This window comes from Phoca vitulina, unplaced genomic scaffold (genome assembly GCF_004348235.1).
Source record: "Phoca vitulina isolate PV1807 unplaced genomic scaffold, GSC_HSeal_1.0 scaffold42, whole genome shotgun sequence".
NCBI classification, from domain to species: Eukaryota; Metazoa; Chordata; class Mammalia; order Carnivora; family Phocidae; genus Phoca; species Phoca vitulina.
In genome coordinates, this window is record NW_022589745.1 from 8,645,818 (window position 1) to 8,667,744 (window position 21,927).

At 49.8% G+C, this 21,927-nt stretch overlaps 1 protein-coding gene across 6 annotated transcripts in view; it reads left to right on the forward strand.

Moving 5' to 3' along the window:
* Positions 1-14,719, forward strand: part of LPIN1 (lipin 1) — a 72,689-nt gene extending 57,970 nt beyond the window's left edge. For 5 of the 6 annotated variants that reach the window (XM_032430037.1, XM_032430038.1, XM_032430039.1 and 2 more), the window contains 4 exons: positions 2,522-2,674; positions 8,218-8,332; positions 9,102-9,205; positions 12,030-12,757. In XM_032430037.1, the coding sequence (XP_032285928.1) occupies positions 2,522-2,674; positions 8,218-8,332; positions 9,102-9,205; positions 12,030-12,189 (532 nt within the window). In that variant the 3' untranslated portion in view covers positions 12,190-12,757. Of the gene's footprint in view, positions 1-2,521; positions 2,675-8,217; positions 8,333-9,101; positions 9,206-12,029 lie in introns of all 6 variants that reach the window. The other variant, XM_032430036.1, reaches the window with a different exon arrangement.
* The last annotated feature ends 7,208 nt before the right edge of the window (positions 14,720-21,927 follow it).

Genomic DNA, 21,927 nt, shown 5'->3' on the forward strand with positions numbered 1-21,927 from the left:
GAGCGAGCCTGAGGTGTGGGGAACAGTGTTGCAGGCGGGAGGAACAACACGTGCAGGTGCCCAGCGCAGGAATGAGCATGGTGCCTCGCAGGACTGGCAGGGGCACCTTCTGGTAAGCGGGAGTGACGGAGCAGATCGGGTTGGAGAGGGGCGGGGACCAGGTCTCGCCAGCCCTGTAGGTCATGGCAAAGAATTTGGATTATATCTGAGGGACATAACAAGATTCTGAAGGGTTTTGAGCATGATGGGAGTGGGTTTTGAGTTTTCCTTCTGTGTGCACACTTGGTGTGGGGGGCCGGGAGCTGATTTAGGCTGCTGTGGGAGGAGAGTAGGACAGGAGGCCCTGTCCCAGAGGTGTGGACGAGGACTGTGGCGGCGACAGGGGACTTGGGGGGTGGTTTGGGGTCCTTGTTGGGGTGGAATGAGGGGGCCTGCTGATGTGTGGGGGGCTGGGGGGGTGGTTGTGAGGAGAAGTAGAAACCCAGGTGGTCCTGAGGTTTGACCTCACACCTGGGCCAGCGAGAGAGTGCCGCGTGCTGAGTGGGGAGGTCGCGGCAGGAGCGCCTGTGCATGTTTGGCTGTGGGCACGTCCCATGGGGGGTACTGTCCTGTATCCCATGAGTAATGGGGGGTTTGCAGCTGCATGTGTTGGCCTGGAGATTAAGAGAGGGGCCTGGACTGGAAGTATAAATTCAGGAGACAGCCATGTATAGATGGTGTTTAAAAATGTTAAGTGTGTTTTATTTAGTCCAATATATGGAGACTATTACCATCTAAACATGTAATCAATATAGAAATTCTTTTTTTTTTTTTTTTAAGATTCAATATAGAAATTCTTAATGGGATAGATCTTCTATTCTGTTTTTATAGTAAGCCTCTGAAACATGGTATGTATTTTATATTAACAGGACATCTCATTTTGGATAGACACTAAGCTTTCAGTGGTTAAAAAAAGTGAAATGAAGTCCTAATAAAGTAGTAAAGTTGTGTTTAATAGAAGAATAATCCTGTGATCTGTTTTTCACTCCCAACACTGAGGACACCCAACGCATGGGGCTGTCACACGGAGCAATTCTGAAATTCTCTGTAGAGACCACCTGGGTGTCCAACAATTCAATTCAGGTCTGACCCCAACTACCCGGAGGTAGGGTAGACCCTACAGGTTAGGGGCTCAGGCCCACAAGACAGCTCCCATTTTAGACACCAGCTATAAGTAGGAGGTCCCTGGCTTACCCCCACTTTTGCCCTCCTTGGCTTCAAATCAGGGGTCCCCACAACCCCTTGTCAGGTTTAATAATTTGCTATAATGACTCACAGAACTTAGGCAAACACTCCGGTTTATTCTAAAGGCTACAAATGAACAGCCAGATGAAGAGGTACATGAGGTGAGGTCCCCTCCATGGGGTTGGGGTGTGTCTTAGCACATGGATGCATTCACCTACCTCTCTGAACCCTGAACCCCATTATTTAGGGTTTTTGTGGAGGTTCATTATGTAGGCATGATTGATCAAATCATTGGCCATTGGTGATTGAGTTCAACTTCCAGCCCCTCTCCCTTTCCCAGGATTTGTGTGTGTGTGTGTGGTGGTGGGTCTGAAAGTACCAGCCCTCTGATTGCATGGTTGGTTCCTATGGCAACCGGCCCCACCCTCCAAGGACCACCTCAGTAGCATAAACTTAGGTTGGAGGGAGGGGCCTTTTTTGAATAATATATGGCTTGTTACTCAGGAAATTACAAGGGCTTAGAAGCTCTATGCTGGGATCCGAGATGAAGAGCACATACATCCGTATTATATCACAACATCACCAATATTGTATACCGCTTTGGCTTGGATGTGGCATTTAGAGCCTTCGGGGAGTGGGTGTGATCCCCTAGGGAGCTAGGTGCTGAGGAGGACAGTGCCCCCAGGACCCCAGGATTGTGCACGTGGAGCCTGGTTGGAGACAGAGCCAGGGGACCTGTGTGGGAAGCCGAGGGACGGAGGTGTTCCAGAGGAAGGGGTGCTGCCGGGCAGTCTGTCCATATGAGAACTGTGGCATCGCAGGGACCTACGGGGCCAGCGAGGCAGGGGAACGAGTCTGCTTGGAGTGGGTTGACGGGGTGAGATGTGCAGTCAGTGCAGATACACAGCCCTTTGAAGGAGTTTTGCTGCCAAGGGAACGGGGGGATGGGATTTGGTCCGGAGAGAGGGAAATCCTTCGGTGGGTACAGGCAGGTCGGCCAGTTGGCACAGAGCCTCAGTTTCCCTAGCAGTGAAGAGGAGGGAAAATACCTACCGGAACGAAGTTCTTGAGAGGATTAAAGCAAGTGAGGGAAGCGAAAGTGCTTAGTAAGGGACCGTGAAATGCATTCAGGCTTTGTTCTCAATGCAAAAGAATATTTCTAGAATGTGGCCTTCGGCTGGGGAGGGAAGCTTGCAGCAGTGTCATTCCGTGTGAAACATTCGGGTTAGGGTTTGTGAATGCAGAACCGTTCTGTGGTGTGATGCCATGACACGTGAATGCTTTGTCTCTTTTTCAGAAATGGCTATAAATTTCTCTACTGTTCTGCGCGGGCCATCGGGATGGCCGACATGACGAGGGGCTACCTGCACTGGGTCAACGAGAGGGGCACGGTGCTGCCTCAGGGGCCCCTGCTGCTGAGCCCAAGCAGTCTCTTTTCGGCCTTGCACAGGTACGGCGCTCGGCTCAGCCACCTCCCGCCCCAGAGCTGTGGGCCCGTCCAGGCCCCTCGCCTCCTCCCCGGGAAGTGTTGGCGAGAAGAGCCTCTCAACTGCTCTGCTGCAACCCGTATCCCTGCCCCACAGTGGGCATCAGGAAGGTCACCCTAAAATGCAGGTCTGGCTCTGTCCCCCTGGCCTCACCCTTCATGAGCTCATCACGGCTCTCGGGATCAAGTCCAGATTCATTCGCTCGGCTCACGTGACTCTTCCTGACTTCCCCCTGCCCTCCTTTGCAGTTCTTAAAACTCAGTCACGCTGAACTGCCCCCGTTTTTCCAGAACAGTGTTTCTACTTCAAGCCTGTGCACCTGCTGTCCTCCCTTAGAGGGCGGCTGCCCCGCCGGCGTGGCCGGGCTGAGTCCTAACGACTCTGAGAATCAACTTGCATTCCGTCTCATCGGGGACCTGGGCTGGGTTAAGTGGCCCCTCTACCTGCCACCACCACCTACCTGGCCCTTAGCTCCCAGAGGAGTTGTCCTTTCTGGGAGTTGTGCTCACACATTTTGTTGTTGTTGTTTTTAAAGATTTTATTTATTTATTTGAGAGAGAGTGAGAGAGCAGGAGGGGAGGGGCAGAGGGAGAGGGAGAAGCAGGCTCCCCGCTGAGCAGGGAGCCCAGTGTGGGGCTCGATCCCAGGATCCTGGGATCATGACCTGAGCTGAAGGCAGACGCTTAACTGGTTGAGCCCCCCGGCGCCCCCCACGGTTTGGTTTACTGGTCCTCTGATGATCACTAGCCAATGTCTGATTACCCCCCTCTCTTCACCATCACAGCCTCATTCAGAGAAGTTGAGCCAAACTAAGTCTGGCCCCCCTGGGGTGGGAGAGGAGAAGACAGGGCTTCCCTGTACCCTGAGGCCCAGGGCAGCTTCCCAGGCTCCTCTCAAAGCATCATCTATTGTGGTCATAACAGGACGTTCGTTCTGCCAAAGGCTGGTTCTAAGTATCAGTTCTGTCTTCAAGACCCAGCGAGAGGCTCTGCCTCAATTTGAGGACCAGCTTACCTGCTTCCTGCTGCTCACCATGCAGACAACAGAAAAATCCAGATGGACCCCAAGCACCATGTTGGTTCCTCTTGGGTGTTTTCCCTCAGCTCTGCAGATACCTTTTCCATCGCAGCTTTGTTTTGTGTGATTTGTAATTTTTTTCTTGTGGTAAAAGATCTCACACTGAAACTTGCGCATTCTGGGGAGGAAATTCAGGCAAACCTCTGGATGCCATAGTGTATTGTAAATCCCTAGAGCTGTCCTGACAGCGTAGGCCTCCGTAGAATCCGGATGGTAATGAAATGGGGTCCCTGATGTATGTCGACCATTTGTAGCAAGCGACTCACTGTCACGTGTTAAGTACTGCGGATTTGCAAGGTGAGGCAAACGTTGACTTTATTACTTGAATACCCGACCACTAAATACACATTTAAGGCGATCTTTTTCATTTTTTTCTTATTTAAATACCACTGTCCAAGATCTATCAAAAGTGATTGATCTTAGACAGTGAGGAATTACTAAACCAAACAAGGACTCCTCCCAGTGTGTGTTCCCTCTCGGAGCTGGAGGGGCTCCTGACAGATACGGCCAACAGCCTGGTCCTTCCAGCACCGCATTCTAGCCCGAGCCGTTCTCTGTGTCAGCCGTCCTGCAGAGCTTCTAGAATTGATGGGCATGTCTGCCATGAGCCGGAATGACCTTCCCTAGCAAGATGCTTTCATTGGGTGCACTTCTGATGATACTGCCTGGGTCTCAACTGGAATGAAGGCAGATCCACACGGTGGGCGGAACCCAGTCGGCAGGTGGGGACGGAGAGCCCCAGGCTCTGCTTGGCGACTGGCTGGTGGTGTGACCAGTCGGTGCCTCCCTGTCCTGAGTCTGTGTCCTCAGCTGCTGAATGCGAGGGTTGGATTAGACGATCTCAGGTGTCCCCTTTCAGCCCTGAAATGCTATGATTCTAGAAACATGTCATGTCAGAGAAGTTGAGGGAATCTGTTTCCTACACCTCATCTTTTGGTCCAGGAGCTTCTCCTTTTAAAGTGGAAATTGGCTTTGAGTTTTCGTTACCTGCCCTCTTGTGTTTCGGCGGCAGGGCAATTCAGATCGTTTTCACAAAGCCTCTGTGAGTACGGCACACGTTGCTGATACGTGTGGCTCAGTCTCATGGCGGGGGGTGGGGGGGGCTCACTGACAGCAGGCAACTCGCCTTTGCTAAGCCCCGAGACTGGGTTACTGGGCAGATGTGAAATTCCAGAGTTTGGCAACAACAGACCCTCCAGCTCTGGGAAGGAAGAAGCTGTTTCACAAGTAGCCACGTTTTTCCCTTTGGGGTTTTCTGAGGTGCTCTGAGACTTGGATAAATGACATTTTGTTGTTCGCTGGAGTAAAACTACCTCAAGGGTGAGTTAGGACCAGGGATTATCTGCACATTCAGATCACCGAAGACCTAGGCTGTGCCAAGGAGCAATCTGGATGCTCACCTCAGTACTTGTCAGCAGTCCTCACTGCTTCCTCCCAGCGTACCTTACTGCCCGCAAGGAGCCGTGCACGGGGCCATGGGGCCACAGGTCGTCTCTTACTGGCCCCTGCGCTCTATACTCACGCAGACATCCTCCTCCCCGCCTGCCACCCACTCACACACTCGTGCCCGGGGAGTGTGCTTGAGTGTGTGTGTGTGTGTGTGTGTGTGAGATAGAAATTGAGATTGGAGCAGGAAGCTGAATTTGGATGGTTTCCCCTGAGTGGATTGAAGTTTGAGACTCAATCACAGTCAGCTATAGGGTCCTGAGATACAGAATGTAAAACCCTTTTAGTGTTACATTTAGGGAAGGCTCCGGAGTCCACGGAAGTCCCTGCAGAGCCAGGACCAGCCCTGGGGTCTTGTGATACTCAGGTTGATAGTCTACCACCACCACCACCACCACCACCACCATCATCATCATCATCATCTATATTACATTTTGAGTAGGTGCAGAAGAATATTTCTAAAATACATGCAAGGTATAAATGATAATCAAATAGTGAACAGCAGTGTACCCACCATCCAGCTAAAGCAGGTCAGACCGTTCCCTTTGAAGTCCTAGACCCTCCCATCCCTCCCCACCGAGCAGTGACAGTAGCCACTCTCCCTGAATCTTGTGTTAATCATTCCCTGCTTTTTGGAACAGTTCTATCGTGTATATTTGTGATCCTGACCAATATGCTTAATTGTGCGCATGTGTGGCCTTCATGTAAACATATCATATGTTCTGGAGCTTGCTTTTCTCGCTCAACCTTATGTTCCCATGACTGTTGAGTAGAGTTGTGACTCATTGCTTTTACTTCTGTGTGGTATCCTGTTGTAGGACGACCACAGTTTATCCATCCTACTGCTGATGGACGCTTGGGTCATTTCCAGGATTTTACCATTAAAAGCAGTTTCTTGTGTGTCTGCACTGGGGGACACGGGCACTAGGTACTCCAAGGTACACACTTAGGATTGGAATTGCTGGCCATAGAGGATGCACATATTCAGCATCATTAGGTCATTCCGAACTGTTTTCCAAAGTAGTTGAACCAATTTATGCACTGCCAGTGGGGTGTAAGCGCTCCCCTTGTTCTGCTTTCTTGCCAACACGTTGTCAGCCATTTACATTTTTGCTAGTCCGGTGGGTGTGAAATGTCTCTCTTCGTACCTTTATGGGCCATTTGGGCTTCATCTTCTGTGAAGTGCCTGCTCAAGTGTTTTCCCAGTTTTCTTTTTGATATGTGTGTGATGGATTCTATATACATAGCCTTTCTTAAGAGCGTTGCAAAGAGCCTTCCCCAGTTTATGGCTTGCGATGAACATAAATTCTTCTTTTCATGTGCTTGAACATATCATTTCCCCTGTAGTTTGTGCTATTTGTGTATTAAAAACAGCTTCGCTGGCTGTGGGCAGGAAGAGAGGCTCCTATTATTTTATCCAAAGGTGTTGCCTTTCATGTTTAAGTGTGTAATCCACCAGGAATTGATTGTTGCATATTAAGTGCAGGAGAGGCCCATTTTCTCTCTTTTTTTGGTTTCCCTTCTAGGGATGTTCAGTTGTCCCACCATCATTTGCTGAAATGATGGCCCATTTCCTCTTGCTTTGAGCTGTCATTGTGCTCATAAGTCAAATGTCCATAAATGTGTGATTTGGTTTCTGGCCTTTGCTCTTCTTGTGTAATTGTGACGATCAAGTTTTATAAAGACATACAGACAAAATCCTGTCGAGAGGTTGATTGAAATTACAATGAATCTGTACATCAGTTTAGGGAGAGTCAGTATCTCCTTGTAATACTGAGTCTTCCAATTCACCTATATGGTGTATTTTTTCATTTAGGTCTTCCCTAATGTATTTCAATAAAGCTTATAATTTTATCCATAAAAGTCTGGCACATCTTCTATTAGGTTTATTCCTAGACATTTTAAATTTTAAATTTCTGTTTATGGAATTACATTTTTACCTGTTTGTTTCTTCTGATGCATGAAAGTGCAGTTGATTTTTGTTCATTAATTTTTTTTTGTACACTGATTTTATAGCCAGCAATCTTATTGATCTCTTATTAATGATGATTATTCAACTGTAGATTCTCTTTTTTTAATGTATTTTTTTTTTTTTTGTGAATAGTGACAGTTCTCTTTCCTTCCTTTCCAATCCTCATAACTATGTCTTCCTTCCATCACCGTGCCAGGGAGGACCCGCCACACAGTGTTGGGTTAATTGGTGGTAACGGCTACCTGTTGTTTCACTGTTAACTGGGTGTTCGCTGTGGGTTTAGAGTATGCCCTGCTATTCCGGGTTTAAGACTTTTCATCTTGATGAGATGTTGAATTGTACCAAACACCCTGTCTGTGTCTGGGTGCCTGGGTGGCTCAGTTGGTTGGGCGACTGCCTTCGGCTCAGGTCATGATCTTGGAGTCCCGGGATCGAGTCCCGCATCGGGCTCCCTGCTCAGCAGGGAGTCTGCTTCTCCCTCTGACTCTCCCCCCTCTCATGTGCTCTCTCTCTCATTCTCTCTCTCAAATAAATAAATAAAATCTTTAAAAAAAAATATGGTATGTTTTCTCCTCGTTCAATCTGTTAATGGGTTAGACTACATTCATTGGTTTAAAGTATTGAATTACTCTTGCATTCCTGGAATAATACTTCTGTGCTTTGCTGTTGCAGTCAGTTTGCATATGCATATTTATTTAGGATGTTTGCACTGCCATTCATGAATGAGATTGGCCCACACTTTGCTCATGCTTTTCTTCTTTCAGTTTTGTTTTTGAGGCTACGTTAGCCTCATAAAACGAGTTTGGAGATGTTCTCTCTTCTCCTACGTCTGGAATTCTTTGTTCCTTGGGTGACTGGTGGAGGTCTTTAGTAAAATTACTTGTCTTTAGCATTTTCTTTGTGGGAAGACTTGAAAGTATGGATTTACCCTCTGTGAATTTAGAAATAGTTTGATGATAATGAAGCTTCTTCTCTCAGGCTGATCCATTATTTATTTATTTGTTTTAACAGAGAAGTGATTGAGAAGAAGCCAGAGAAGTTTAAAGTCCAGTGTTTGACAGACATCAAAAACCTGTTTTTTCCAAACACAGAACCCTTTTATGCTGCTTTTGGAAACCGACCGGCTGTAAGTAGTAGATCGGGTATATAAAAGAGCTCTTGAAATTACCGCCTTTTCTGACAGCAGTCATCTGAAAGGTGGGTCTCGACTCCATGGGGAGCCAGATTCCCATCTTGCTAGAAATAGCTGTAAGGAGATTTTCAATTATCTCATGGCCTCTAGTTTTCTTTGAAGATTGGCTGGTGGGTTTCAGTGTAAAGCTTGAAATGTGGGACTAGAAACTTCAAATTCCAAATCACTTGCCAGTTTAGTAGAACAAGAACGAAAGGATTAGACCCTTTCTACCAGAAGGGAACTGCAAAGCCAGGCCTTAGCACCATGGTGAAATTTGGCTTCGCAAGTTTTCAGAGCATTGTTGCATATGGTAAAAGAAGTGCTTTGAGATTTTATGTGTACTACCCAAATTTGCGGGAGAGTTTAGCATTCTGGATAATATAGTTGGGTACTAACTTCCCAGTAAGAAAATTCCCCTTTTGAAACTCATGCCTGAAAAAGTGGGTCAGAGAATAGCCTTAAGGGGTGTAAGAATTGCAGGGGGATGTGGTAGGTTGTTTACTCATTAGCTCAGCTCTTGAACGGATGAGCGCACGGAGGCCCTGAGGGGGGAACTGATTTAATAATTTCACATCCAGACATACTTTTTTCTCTGCACTACTTGGAAGTAGAGTTCTGGTTAATGAAAATTTTATAATATTGCATCAAATCTGAAATATCCTGTATTTGTGTTTATAATGCGCTCTTTTTTTTTTCCTAATTTATACTTTCCCAAATATAGGATGTGTATTCATATAAGCAAGTAGGAGTGTCTTTGAACAGAATATTTACTGTCAATCCCAAAGGAGAACTTGTGCAGGAACACGCAAAGACCAACATCTCCTCGTGAGTACCGTGCACGTTCTGTGGGATTGCTGTGTCCTTACGTTGTTAGAGTCTCGATCTTGGAAAGATGTTTTACAGTTTACACTCTGCCTTTTTGTTGCCTATATTTTCATTTTTAATTCCTACAAAGAGAATATAGTTTAACTCCTGGTAGTTTGTCCAAAACTTAATTTTTGGACAGTCTGCATTAAATCAGGCCCCCTCTGAGTCAACAATTTAAACCAGTGGTTCGGTTCTGCTACTGAGTGGAATTGAATGAATTTCAAAACTAGTGGTTTTGATTTGCCAAGTGAGGACTGAAAGCCTAGTGTGCAAATTGGAAATGTAATCGAATTGAAATATCATGTGAAGCTGTATTTATGGACGAGAAACTCTGTGTGCCTTCACACACTGACCTGCCACACCGCTCTCACCAGAAATTGTCAGAATTCCTCTCATACTTGTGGTTGGAGCCGAGGCTCCCCGGGCAGTGGGCGGAATTGGGCTCCTGTCTGAAATGAGGCAGCCTGGCCGGCTGTAGAATCTCCCTTGACTTGGGTGTGCTTCGCTCTGGGTTCCTAACTTGTGAGAGTGGAGAGCATTTTCTCAGGCCTTGTGGCGGTGAGTGTTGCCCACCGGGCGTTTTAGGTAGGTGAGAGATTTAGGTACCTCCTAGAGCCCATTTTCACTTCCAAGATGATCCTTATGCCCGTTCAAGCTTACTTTAGCCTAAATGAGGGCGGTTGTAGGCTGGAGGGGGCCCTGGGGCCCGCCCCACACGCCTCCTTCCCCCAGTCATGCCTGTTCCTAAGCAGTTCTCAAGGTACGCGGGGAGAGAGAGGAGGATGGAGCCAAGAGCCTCCTCCATTCTTCAGAACAGGAGGCAGTGCTGGGCCCCCTCCGGGCTGGCGGAACAACAGCAGGGACGGATTCCTTCCTTACCCCGGCCCCAACGGCATCGGGGGCCCCGCTCTCCCGCATTCCCCAGCGCAGCACCCTCCCACATGAAAGGGTTTCCTGGTCTGGGGAAGGTCGAAGAGAACTCTCTTCGGGGTCAGAAAGCACCTGAACTGATGAGACACTGCCCAGAAATGGCAGCAACCCGGTGGCAAGTCTGTCACAAGGGATGTGGCAGGAGGGGTCCCAGCCCCCGTGAGGGTTTACCCCGGAGCCCCGTGGGGTAATCTCATTCCTGAGACTCTGGGGTTCAGGCGCCTCAGCTCGGGGTGGATCTCTGTGTGGGAGGAACTTGGCGCCTTGTCATCTCATGCTGGGCCAGTACACGAGGCCCTTCCTGGGGGGGGGAGTGCCCCTCCGTCCCCCGGAGAGCACACGCTCTCTCTGGCACCAGACTTGGGATGGTCAATTCGGATCCTGGGACACTGTGTCTGAGAAATCAGATGGATAGGGGGCCCGGGCGGACGGGGAGGGTCAGCGCTCGCTCCCGTGGTTTGTGACCGTCTGTGTGGGAGCTCTGTTTGCTCCCAAGGGCCTGTGTGCGAGAGGGGCGCAGATGGGTCCTGGCCAGCACCCAGAGCACTCAGCAGTTTGGGTCTGGTGCCTGCCGCACACCCTGACGACGCGCCATGAGCTGTTCCCCATGGGGAGGGGCCGCGTCCCACGGCCACAGAACTCAGACAAATAGGTCTTCAGGCCAGGAGGTACTTTAAAAATTTGTTTTAATCCCCGGGAAAGACGTAATTCTTGCTTGTTAGGGGAGATTTTCCCCATTCTGTGCAAGCACGATGTTCCTCATAAGCCCTTTGTGGGTCCTTTATTAAATACACACTCTCATCCTTAGTTAATAAGGTATCTGATGCTAATTCCTGGAGTTTGTTTCGAAAGCCCTTTTTGGTTTTTAGCAAATTGGAACTGGAGAGGGACCCCGTGGCTGTCAGGGAGGACTCTGGGGACATGTGGAGAGGCCTGGGTTTGTCAAAATTTCTGGTTGGAGGCGCCCAAAGGTCTGAAAATGCATGTTCAGTACAGCAACTTTCTTTTTGTAGTATAGGCCAAAGAGACTAAGACACAACATCTTGGGAATACACAGAGAATGGAGGGAGAGAATATTGCGGGGAACGTTGAGAAACACCCATCTAGTCCAACTCCATATTCCATAAAGATGAAGGGCCTGAGGCCCAGAGAGGGCAAGACACTTGCCCAAGGTTACATAGCAAGCTTGGTGGGAGTGGATCCCAGGCCTCTTGTCCCTCGTGCTAACTAAGGCTTCTTCCCTAAGGCTAATAATTAGCGAGGGCTAATGTTAATAATGGATGTTGAATAAATTCACTGAGCACCGAATATGAGTTATTTTATTGTCGCATATGTTATTCTATTTAACTCTCATGGGGACACAGGGTCAGTTTTCTTTTCCTTTCCTTTACAGTTGAGATTGTGGCTTAGAAGGGATGAAGCCATTTGCCCAAGGTCACTCAGCTGGTAAATGGCAGAGCTGAAGGTCAAGTCTGTGTCTCCTTAGCCCAAGGCCCAGGGTCATCTCCTTGCACAGTGGAGCAGTCTCTGAGGCTTTATCTGTGATTCTTCCCCCCAGGCTTGGACATCCGCTGCCACGCTGATTTCCTCCCGTCCCCCAACTCCCGCTTGTCCCCCTTCTTCGGTCTTTCAGGTTCCACCCGCTTGCCCGTGGGGCCTTCTGTGAGTCCTACTTGGCACACTCATTGATTTCCTGTTAATTAGCAAGGAATTATTCTAGAACAACTGCCAGTGTGTTAAGCAGGGTGGTCTGTTCCCCGGGGCCGTGGATCTCTCCTAGCTTCCAGGCACAGAGCAGGGGACCTGGCCAGGGGTCCCTTGGAGGCAATGACGTTGTCCATTCTCCCTCCAGCTACGTGAGACTCTGCGAAGTGGTTGACCACGTTTTCCCATTGCTGAAAAGAAGCCATTCTTCAGACTTCCCCTGCTCAGATACCTTCAGTAATTTCACCTTTTGGAGAGAGCCACTGCCACCTTTTGAAAACCAGGATGTTCATTCTTCCTCAGCATAAAATGTTGCAAGCAACCTCCTGACATCATGTGAAGACCAGCACCCCCGATTAAAGGACAGGTTTTGGGAGCCATGGAGCAGGAGCTCGGGAGCCTGACGTGCGGTCCTTTGCTTAAGAGCAGAGAAATCTGAGGGGGCTTTCTCTCACTTCCCCGTGGCCCCCAGGGGTGGACATTTCTTAGTGAAATACGAAGGGTGTACTTTATAGACGAGGCGTTGGGTGCACTCAGAGCGGGAAGGCATCCCTTGGTGGTGGCTTCAAGCCGGTTGCCACGCTGCCCTGCCCCGTCCACTCTCGCGGTCCTTTACCGGTTCCTGGGCAGAGGTGGCCGCCAGGGGGTCCCCGCCGATGACCGTTCAGTTGAGGCACGCCAGACGCACGGGGCTTTGGTAGAGGAGGGGCCCATTTCCATCCGTGGCAGTGTGTGCTGAGGGGCCCGAGACGTGCCTCTGCGGGGTCTCCACCCTCACCGTGCTGGCTCGGCCCCGGGGGGTCTCCCTGCAGTATTCGCCGACAGGGCTGATGGTGAGGCCATAAATTCTTTAATTCCTTTGATTAAAGATAACCTAGATAGTTGGTATATTTCCCCCCATTTTTGTGGCCTAAGGCTGGAATATCTATGCCTTAATGCATCTGTGGCAGGCCTTTTATTTAGAATGTGCTTTGTCCGGCTCTCTGTAACTTTGCAATGCCTTAAATTCAGATTATAGTAAGCATTCCTAGGGCAGCACTTGGAATGAGCTCCACACTCTGCCAGCCCCCTTCTCCAGCCGCGTGGTGCTGTAAACGTGGGTTCGAACAGAGCTCACGCCATGTGGTGGTGATGTCGATTTCTCTTGGGAGCTCTTGAAAGAAACTAGGTGGTTTTACGAAAATCGCTTCAAGACGTTATGTTCTTTGTAGATACTCTTATTTATTACTTTACTCTGATTGGGTTATTGTTATGAGCATTTTAGCCATAGTCTTTCTATTATAACTGTCATGAATACATTAAAATGATAGAGATGTTAGACTATCCAAAGAGCCTTATTCTGTATATCTCATAACACTGACCTTCTTTCGGAGCTTATGGGTAGTACTTTTTGTTTTCCTTCACTTTTCCTGCTCGAGTTAAGGGCAAGTGGATAAGTAATAATTCGAGTGACATTCTTTACGTTGGCAGAAGATGATTCCTTTCCTTGTTTATAAAATTGGCTTCTGGAGAGAATAATTTGAAAAGTGAAAGAACTATTTTGGTAAAAGATTTTGCTTTACTTTTTGAAGTATTATTTTTTTAAAGAGTGTTTTACTCCAATGATTGCAAATGCTTTCCTATTTAAATCGCCTTGTTAGAGTCAGAACCTGCAAGAGTTGAATGAAATTTTACTCTTTCTGTGAAAGAAAATCCAGAGGTGTTGCCTTCCTCATAGCTGCTGGGCTCCGTTAGCGAGGGGCGCCTTCACGGAACTGTCCGCCTGGCGCGACGGAGAAAGGCAAACATACGTGTGTCGTCGGTCACAGACTTGCCTAGAATCGGAACGTGCATGCACAGATTCCCTTTTGGAGGCATTAAAAATAATTAAAAATAGTTCTGCCTTAACTACTCTGGGCTTGTTCATTAGTGACTTTTAGAGGCTACATTAATTCTGTCATGAGGGTATTTCGGGGTGAACTTGAAGTGTTGTGAACTAAGCATAAGGTCACATGCCTGCAGAGGCTGACACAGTTTGTCCCCTGCACTGGGGAGGATCCGGCTTTGAGGAGGGGTGGTGTGTCCCACGTCGTGCCATCCTGCGTACCCTTCATCAGGACGACCAGCAGCAGTCACTCTCCACGTGGACGTCGGAGAGCTTGCAACCCTGCATTCCTAGTTTTGACGTACCTTACACCTCCGCACCGCTGCACTCCGAAACAGAGCATGCCCTCCAGGAGGTGACACACTCGGATGTGTGTCCCCTCCAGCGTGTGACCCTTGGAGGGGCTGTAACATTCACACCTGCCTTGTGGCTTCCGAAAATGAGATTTGTACGTGGCTGCACTCGTGCATCTATCAGCTGGTTTTTCTGTATTTACACACTTACTACCCAGTAACCCTGGGGTCATGCTGCGTCTGGACCACACATTTCACAGTTGCCCTGTGGAGATGAGTCCCTCCACATGGCATCATCAGATGATCACCCCGTGTGACGAGGGGAATACACATACCTAGTACATGGACACATGATTACACCCTCACAGGGAAACTCCCTTTTCACTTCTAGGTTGAGATCACCACTTTAAATATATTTAATTTACAACACTTGGTCTGTATTTGTGTGTGCTGGCACGGTGATCCCAATCACTGTAAGCCCCACGGTGTCATGCTGGCTGCAAAGCTAGAAAACATTGTAATAAAGGAGACGGATGAGCCATTTCTCTGGAAATCAGGCGTGTGAATTTTAAAGTTTTTTGGTAAGTTATTAAGTTTCTTTCTAGTGTGTGATATCAAACATTTTTATTCTCTACTCAAAAAATCCTTAAGGCTATGAACTGTTTATTATTTGGAATAAAAGAGCCAGTCTTTTCCTTTGGTGCAGTACTGACCCTCCGTAAGCACGGGGGAGGGGGGAGGGGGGGAGGCTGGGGGAGGCTGGGGGAGGCTGTGTCCGGGGCCCGTCCTCCCGGTGGGAATTGCTTGAGAGCAGAGTGGGCTCAGTTAAGTGTGGTGCATGCAGGTTCCTCCAGGGCTTGGCCCATGATCGCTGTGTCACACAAGCAGGCTCTGCTCTGTGTTCTTGAATGAGCTGCTCCGTCAGGTGCAGCCGCAAGAGGAGACACAGGAGAGGCTCAGGAACCCAAGGTCATTATCCCTGAGTATAATGACATGGGAGGCACTTCATGCTTGCGGTGCCCCGTGGGGAAGCCCCAGGGTGGTCAGGAGGCAGAAGTGGCTGGAACGAGGTGAGAGCCTAGGCCAGAGCCTTTTCTGGGCTTTCCAAAGGAGAGCCAGGGCAGGACCGGGTGTCCAGCTTGAATTATTTCCGCAGCCTCCAAGCTGGAGGGGTGGTCCCTGGTGGGCCGGTGCCCAGCCCTGGGATGTTTAAGGCAGAGGAATGTTGGCTTCTGGGCGTGCAGAGCAGACAGGAGGGCTGGCTCTGGATGGGTCGGTTGGCATGTTACTGGCGAGCCCCAGCTGGGCCCCTGGCTGCCTCTGGGAAGTGGCCTGCCAGGCTCTCCCCAGCCAAAAGGGCTCTCAGATGTCAAAACACTAATAATACACAGAAAATAAAAGTATAAACTGTGCAGGTTCCCTCGCCTCACACTCCCTGTCCTCAACTTTTGGACTCTTCTCTGTGCTATACCTGACTCATTTCCCTTAAATTTTTATTTAAATTCCGGTTAGCACACAGTGTAGTATTAGTTTCAAAGGTGCAGTTTAGGGATTCAGCACTTACCTGTGCACCTGGTCAGCAAGTGCCTTCCTTAATCCGGGGGCACCTGGCCGGCTCGCTTGCCTTTTTTTTTTTTTTTTTAAAGATTTTATTTATTTGAGAGAGTGCGCGCGCGCAGGAGCGGTGTGGGGGAGGGGCAGGGAGCGAGGGACAAGCAGACTCCGCGCTAAGCACAGAGCCCGATGCGGGGCTCGATCTCACCACCCGGAGACCATGACCTGAGCGGAAATCAAGAGTTGGATGCTTAACCGACTGAGCCACCCAGGAGCCCCGCTCTTTTCATTGAATCAATCAAAACCCTTGGCTAGTTTGCACAGATGACTTGAAAACGGTCCTAATTCTTATTGATTTTGTGCAACCTTGGCATGCCGAGACATCCTGTTGATTTACCTGCATCAGCCTAAGTGTTTTGGGATAAATGTTTAAGAGTTCGGGTTCCTAAATGCGTAAAAGACGGCTATCCGGGGCCCCAGGCCGAGCTTCTCTCGAAGCCAGAACTGAGCAGGCCATCTGGGCGATTCAGAGTTAATGCTTCTGTATCTTGAAAACAAAACAAGCCCCTTCACGTAGCTGAACATCACAGATTTATCCCACCTCTGATTTCAGACTATAGACTCTCTTATCTGTAAAGTAAAAATCAGCATGAGCTGGAGTCTCTGGCCCGGTGATCGCCACCTGTTCCCGCCCTTGGCCACTCTCCTCTCAGCGGTCCCCTAGGCTATGCTGTTTCCATTCGGTGCTGTAGGCGGCTCTCACACGCGTGCAGGATAGCTAGTTCGGCAGCTTGAATTTCCCCAGTGTCTCAGCTGTAATCACCTGAATATTTAAAATACTTTCTATCTTGGTCTTCGAAATTGACACAGCCGGCCGGATTCACTAGCCCTTTCATTGGAGCCCGGGGAACACGGACGGTGGGGCCAGTGCCCGTCAGTGCTGGGCCTCAGGGCGCCCTTTCCCCCAAAAGGGAATGGCGTGCGGCCCTGGTGCAGCCCTGGGACATAGTCATGGTCGTGGAGGAAAGTTAAGCAGGCCTCATTAAAATGAAAAACCGAACTCCTTTGGAATCTGGATTTCCTGGTTGTAGCGGGAGTGTTGTTCTAAGCAGCTGTTCAGGAGAGCTGTGTCATATCACCCATCACTCATCCCTCTTCCTCCCTTTGTACGTCTGTACTTTGTCTTCAGACACGGGGTGGGGGGGCTGGGTGGAGCGGGACTGCCCTGCTTCCACGGGCCTGGGGGTGGTGGGAGGGCATCCCGTCTCTGCACCAAACAGAATTGCTCAAAACGCCCGTTGTGCCTCCCTCCTGCTTCTGATGCCTTTCCCCACTCCTGCTCCAGCCCGAAGCGGGGGAGCATCCCTGCTGTGGCAGGAAGGCTTGGTGCCCAAAGGAAACCTGAATATGACCTGATCGAAGTGGCCCCTGGGAGCCAGCGGGCCCCAAATGGCCACCTGGGGGCACAATCAGTTTTGGTTTGGAGGCAACAGCCTTTTTTAAAAAACATTATCCGGGCTTGACAAAGGCCCCTCCCCATAGTGCTTGTCTTGGAGACCAGCCAGGTGTGTTGAGGGCTGGTGGGGAGGGGGAGGAGTGCCCTACGGGGACTGTTTGGGCGCCAAAGTGCCTCCAGTGGGCACAGCGCACGGCCAGACATCACTAACCAGCTCGGAGGAGGGAACAGTTTGTGGGTGATGGCTGTTCAGGTCGAAGAACCACTTAGATCTGTGGGTCTCAGAGCCTGCAGCTCCAGCACCGACCGGAAGCTTGTTAGAAATGCAAGTTCTTGGGCCCCACCCCAGACCCATGACCCGAGCTAGTATGTCCTCCCCAGGATTCTGAGGCATGCTCAGGTTCCAGATGACACAGTGGAGGCCCACACTCTGTTCCCAGGGGCAGCCTGGGCACTGTACTAACCTGGCCGGGCCAGAGGGACAGAAAGGAGCTGCTGCAGGAGGAGGTCCCTGGAAATCCACTGCGGGGGCTTGATTGAGTCACAGGGTGCCGTGGGAACCCTCTGATGCACAGCTGCCAGCCTTAGCCCCCTTCCCGGCATCTCCTTGGGCTGGCGGCGGGGAGGGGACTCCGCCCGCCGACCGGGCCGGGCAGCTGGGTGCGTGTGAACGGCAGACCTGGGCTGTGCCCAGATTCCTGGTGGCTCCCTTCCTCCCCCAAATTGTGGGAGCCTGGAGGGGCTGTCCTGATGCCAGCTAGCTTTTCCCTGGCACAGGAAGTCCATTCAGCCCTGCATTGCCTTTAATGAGTTTTGCAAGCAAGTGGCCTCTTCCGGTGACTCATTCTGCCTTTTGTGCCCCGGAGATTGTGGTTTTAAGTTTCACTTTGGAAAGTAACCACTACTTCTGCTGCTTTCTCCGCTGCTGGAATCTGAACAAGTTACATTGATTTTGCAACAAAGAAATGTAAATGTCTGAGCGCCAGTCATATTTCTGCTCTGATTGTAAAAACATCCTTTCCTGAGATGGATGACAGAGCCAAGCTAAGAAGAAATGGTTTATATGGTTTTCAAGTAACACGTTCACTTGGGAACTTCGTCTTTTTCCTTCCAGAGTGGCTTGATAGTTTTGTTTTTGTTCCTTGTCATCTTGATTCATATTTCAGGGATATGCTAAAAAATAAACGGCGCTTGCTAATTGAGTGAGGTGGTTAACCTCTGATTTATTGAGAGAGACTTGGTTCTGGACAAAAGTTTGTGTTCTTGCTTTCATGCAGTGCACAAAGGATGATGATAACAGAGATCACAGCTTCTACAGTAAAATCGTTCTCATATGACTTTGCACAGAACTCGGTTTATGGTTTGTGAACCGATGCGTTTCTTAGGACGAGAGGGGGTGCAAAGTGGACAAACCCCACGCAGTATTTTTTTTTCTCCAAATAATATAGTCGTCTTCAGAACGTTGCAGCACACTAAATTATTTTTACATAATTTTGTGTAAATATGTACCAACGTAAAACCATAGCCCTTATACAATAATAAACCAAAATGCCTTTAAAATTAATTGCAGCTAAACCTATAACACTAATAAGACTCAAATGAACACGAATATTATGTGATGGGAAATGGGAGCTGGCGAAATGATGTTGGATTGGGGTTTATAACAGAGGTATTTGTGTTTTATATTGCATTTGTCAACTTGGTTCTTCCAACTCTTGAGCATGGTAGGTCACCCTTCAAATCATTATTAACACTGCCTTCCACAAAATACAGCAACTGGAAAGTTCTGATCACATGTTTCCATCGACTCTGGCTGCGAATGAACTGTTGCAGATTCTTGCACCCAGGGTGGAAGGCCTTCAGTAAACCGTCTCATAAGATAAACGTGGCAATGACTTGGAAAGGGAGACTCTTGAATTTAGCTGGCGACGGCACTACCCTGACTCCATCGTCCTGATTTTCTCTCTTTGAAGTGCCATAAGACCTCTGTGTGGACATTATCTGCCATCATCTTGTGTGCTTAAAGCATCCGCACCCTTGGGGATTGGGGTTTGGGGTGCTCATCACCCTTCTCTCCAAGGTTCTGGCTGATGGAACATGAACTGAGTCACATGGGCACTCAGAGGTCAGCTGTACTGTCCAAAGTGACCGAAGTTACTGACATTGCCTGAAGCCAGATTGGGGCTTTTAAATATCTCTTTTCACGTCCAAAGCTGGATAATGCCTCCCCTCTCTGGCTCCATGAAGGCGGGGGGCTCCCCAAGCAGTCTTTACCCTGGTGTAAGAACAGCCTCCGTGCCCGAGCTTGGGAAGGGAGAGAGCCTGCTTCCTGCTTTCGAGCCCGGCCGGCCTGCACTCTGGTTACGGGGGCAGAGGCTCCGGGCCCCCACCAACCAGAGCTGCCCCTTCATGGGGAGGGGAGAGGGGCCACTGAGCAGAGATCCTGGGGTGGTTGCTTGCAACCAGCACGGGTGTGGTTGCTGTCTAATAACGTGGCCTGAACGTACCTCTGCACGCTTCCGGGAGCCCAGTGGGCAGCTCTGCTTCTAGGGAGCCAAAGCTATTTTGAAACAGTGCATTATGGTTTTGTTTACTTTGGGAGCGAGTTAGGATGGTCAGGTGAGAGCCTTTGCATGGTGTTAGGGGGACCCTGGGATGGGAGGTGGCTTTCTCTGGGGGCTGGGGAAACTGGCCTGGCACCTCTTCTCCTAGAGGTACCTCCTCCTGCAGGAGCTGTGGCAGGATAGCTGAGCCACCTCCAATGCCCCGAGGTCTGTCCCAATCCACTCGGCACCTGGAGAAAGGGTGGAGGGAGGGCCCTTACCTTGATACTTGGAGACGAGTGGGACCTTGGGTCGCCTCCGATCCACCGGAGCTCGTACCACCCCAGCCCAGCAAAACCGGGCTGATGAGAAAGCTCCAGACCGGGGGCCTCCCAAGGTACCCTTGCCGACCCCATGGAGGAGAAGGCGAGGACAGTGGCTTTGACTCGGGCTTCCGAGGAGACCTGGCTTTCTCTCCCACAGGAGAAGCACCTGGCCATCGGCATCCTTTTACAACAGCGTCACGTCCTCAGCGAATGTATAAAAACGGAAACTCAGACCCAAGGCATAGATTAGGGCTGTCAGTCCAGTGTCTGAAAACACGAGCTAGGATAAGGGCAGGCGTCGAAACTAAGCACGTCGTCCATGTCCGTGGGAGCATCTCACCCAAGCATGTGACTAAGACACGGCTTCTGGGAGGCAGTCTACTTACGAATCATCGATATGCGTGTTCATATGTTCAGTGCAGCAAGTCCCGTAAGAACGTCTCTCAGCTGGCGTGCCCGTGGACTACCCCTGCAGGAACGCACCTTCGAAGCTCGTCATGCCGGCTTACGGAGTGCTGCACCTTCTTCAGCTGCTGGCCGGCCTCCTGTCCCCGCTGCAAGTCTCGAGCTCCTCTCAGGCCTGCCCTCACCCTCCCCAGATTCTCCTTCAAAGCTGGTCCACACGAAGCTCTCTCAATGGTGGCCGAACGTCACATCATTCAATTCATCCAAACTTGCTGAGCTAGACTGGGCCAGGCCAGGGGATGGGGTTCGCCCATTTGCCCCGTGTCATCCCGGCTCAACTCTGAGCCCCATGTAAGGACCTGCTCTTCTATTTCTTTTCAAAGCAACTGGTGCAGTGTCTGGCGCTTTGTACCTTCCCACAAAGGTTGATTTGAAGCAATCTGGACTGTCCCGTATTCTGTTTGCCATCTCTCCTTGTGGCCACCGGGGTCCTACCTGGGTGTCGCTTTTCTCATCTGTGAAGTGGGAGATCATCCCCTTCCCTGCTGGCTCTATGGGGTTGTCACGGAGCGAATCATGGCACACGACACTGGAGTGTCTGTGCTTTGGAAAGTGTAAGATATGGCACAACTCTGAGTTTTGTGATCATTGCTATTTCAGATCATTTTTTACCATGACTCACTCCATTTTATGGAAGGAATTGAAGTTCAGAGAGACTGATTTGTCGAACGTCCTCTGACTAGTGAAAGGCAGAGCTGGAACTCTGGTCCCCACATCTAGCATCATTTCAAGTGCTCTCAGGCTTGGTCCCACCGCCCCCACAAGAATGACCGTCATATAATGGCCTCTGGGAAAATGGAGGTGAGACGTGCACTTGATCTTAGCCAAAAGGTCGAGAAGTGAAGGGGTGAGACGTGCAAAGATCAGGGCGGTCACCACACCGTGTGCCTGTCACACGGGACCCTACACGAAAGAGAGGCTTCGACATCCGCTCTGGCTGAGCCGATGGTGACAAGAGGACACGAACGGGGAACGGGCCGTGCAGAGACTGGAAGCAGCTTCCACATATTACTCAGGGTTGAATCATTGTGTGCACCACAGTGCATTTGCTTTTTGAAAACACATTTCATAAAATGGGGTAAACACTTCCTGTTCTGAGCAGAAACAAATGCAAACCAGACCCTGTTCCTCTCACCAAGCAGAGCTTGACCTTTCAATTCAAAAACACCTTCAAGGACCCATTAGGCTTGGTGTGGAGACGGGACATATGTAATGGAGCTCTTGCCAAGTGCACCCTCTCCTGGCTGAGCAGCAAGATTTGCCAGGGTGCCTGGCACCTACCGACTGGACACACCAGCGTGTGAGCTGGTGAGTGTGTTTGGTGGGCCACAGGACTCAAGTATTCTGTTCTTTGTTTGCCACTGATGTATGATGACCGCATAACAAAACAAAGGAATGACACTTGTGTGCTTGCTGGATTTTTGGTGCATAATATCCTGGTGGGAATGTTAATTGGTTTGGGGCTTCCTGTGAAAATGGGGCAGAGCTGGGGAGTTTGGAGACCCTGAGCCCTAGGAGTGTGGCAGAGGTGGTCCGCTGTCCTCC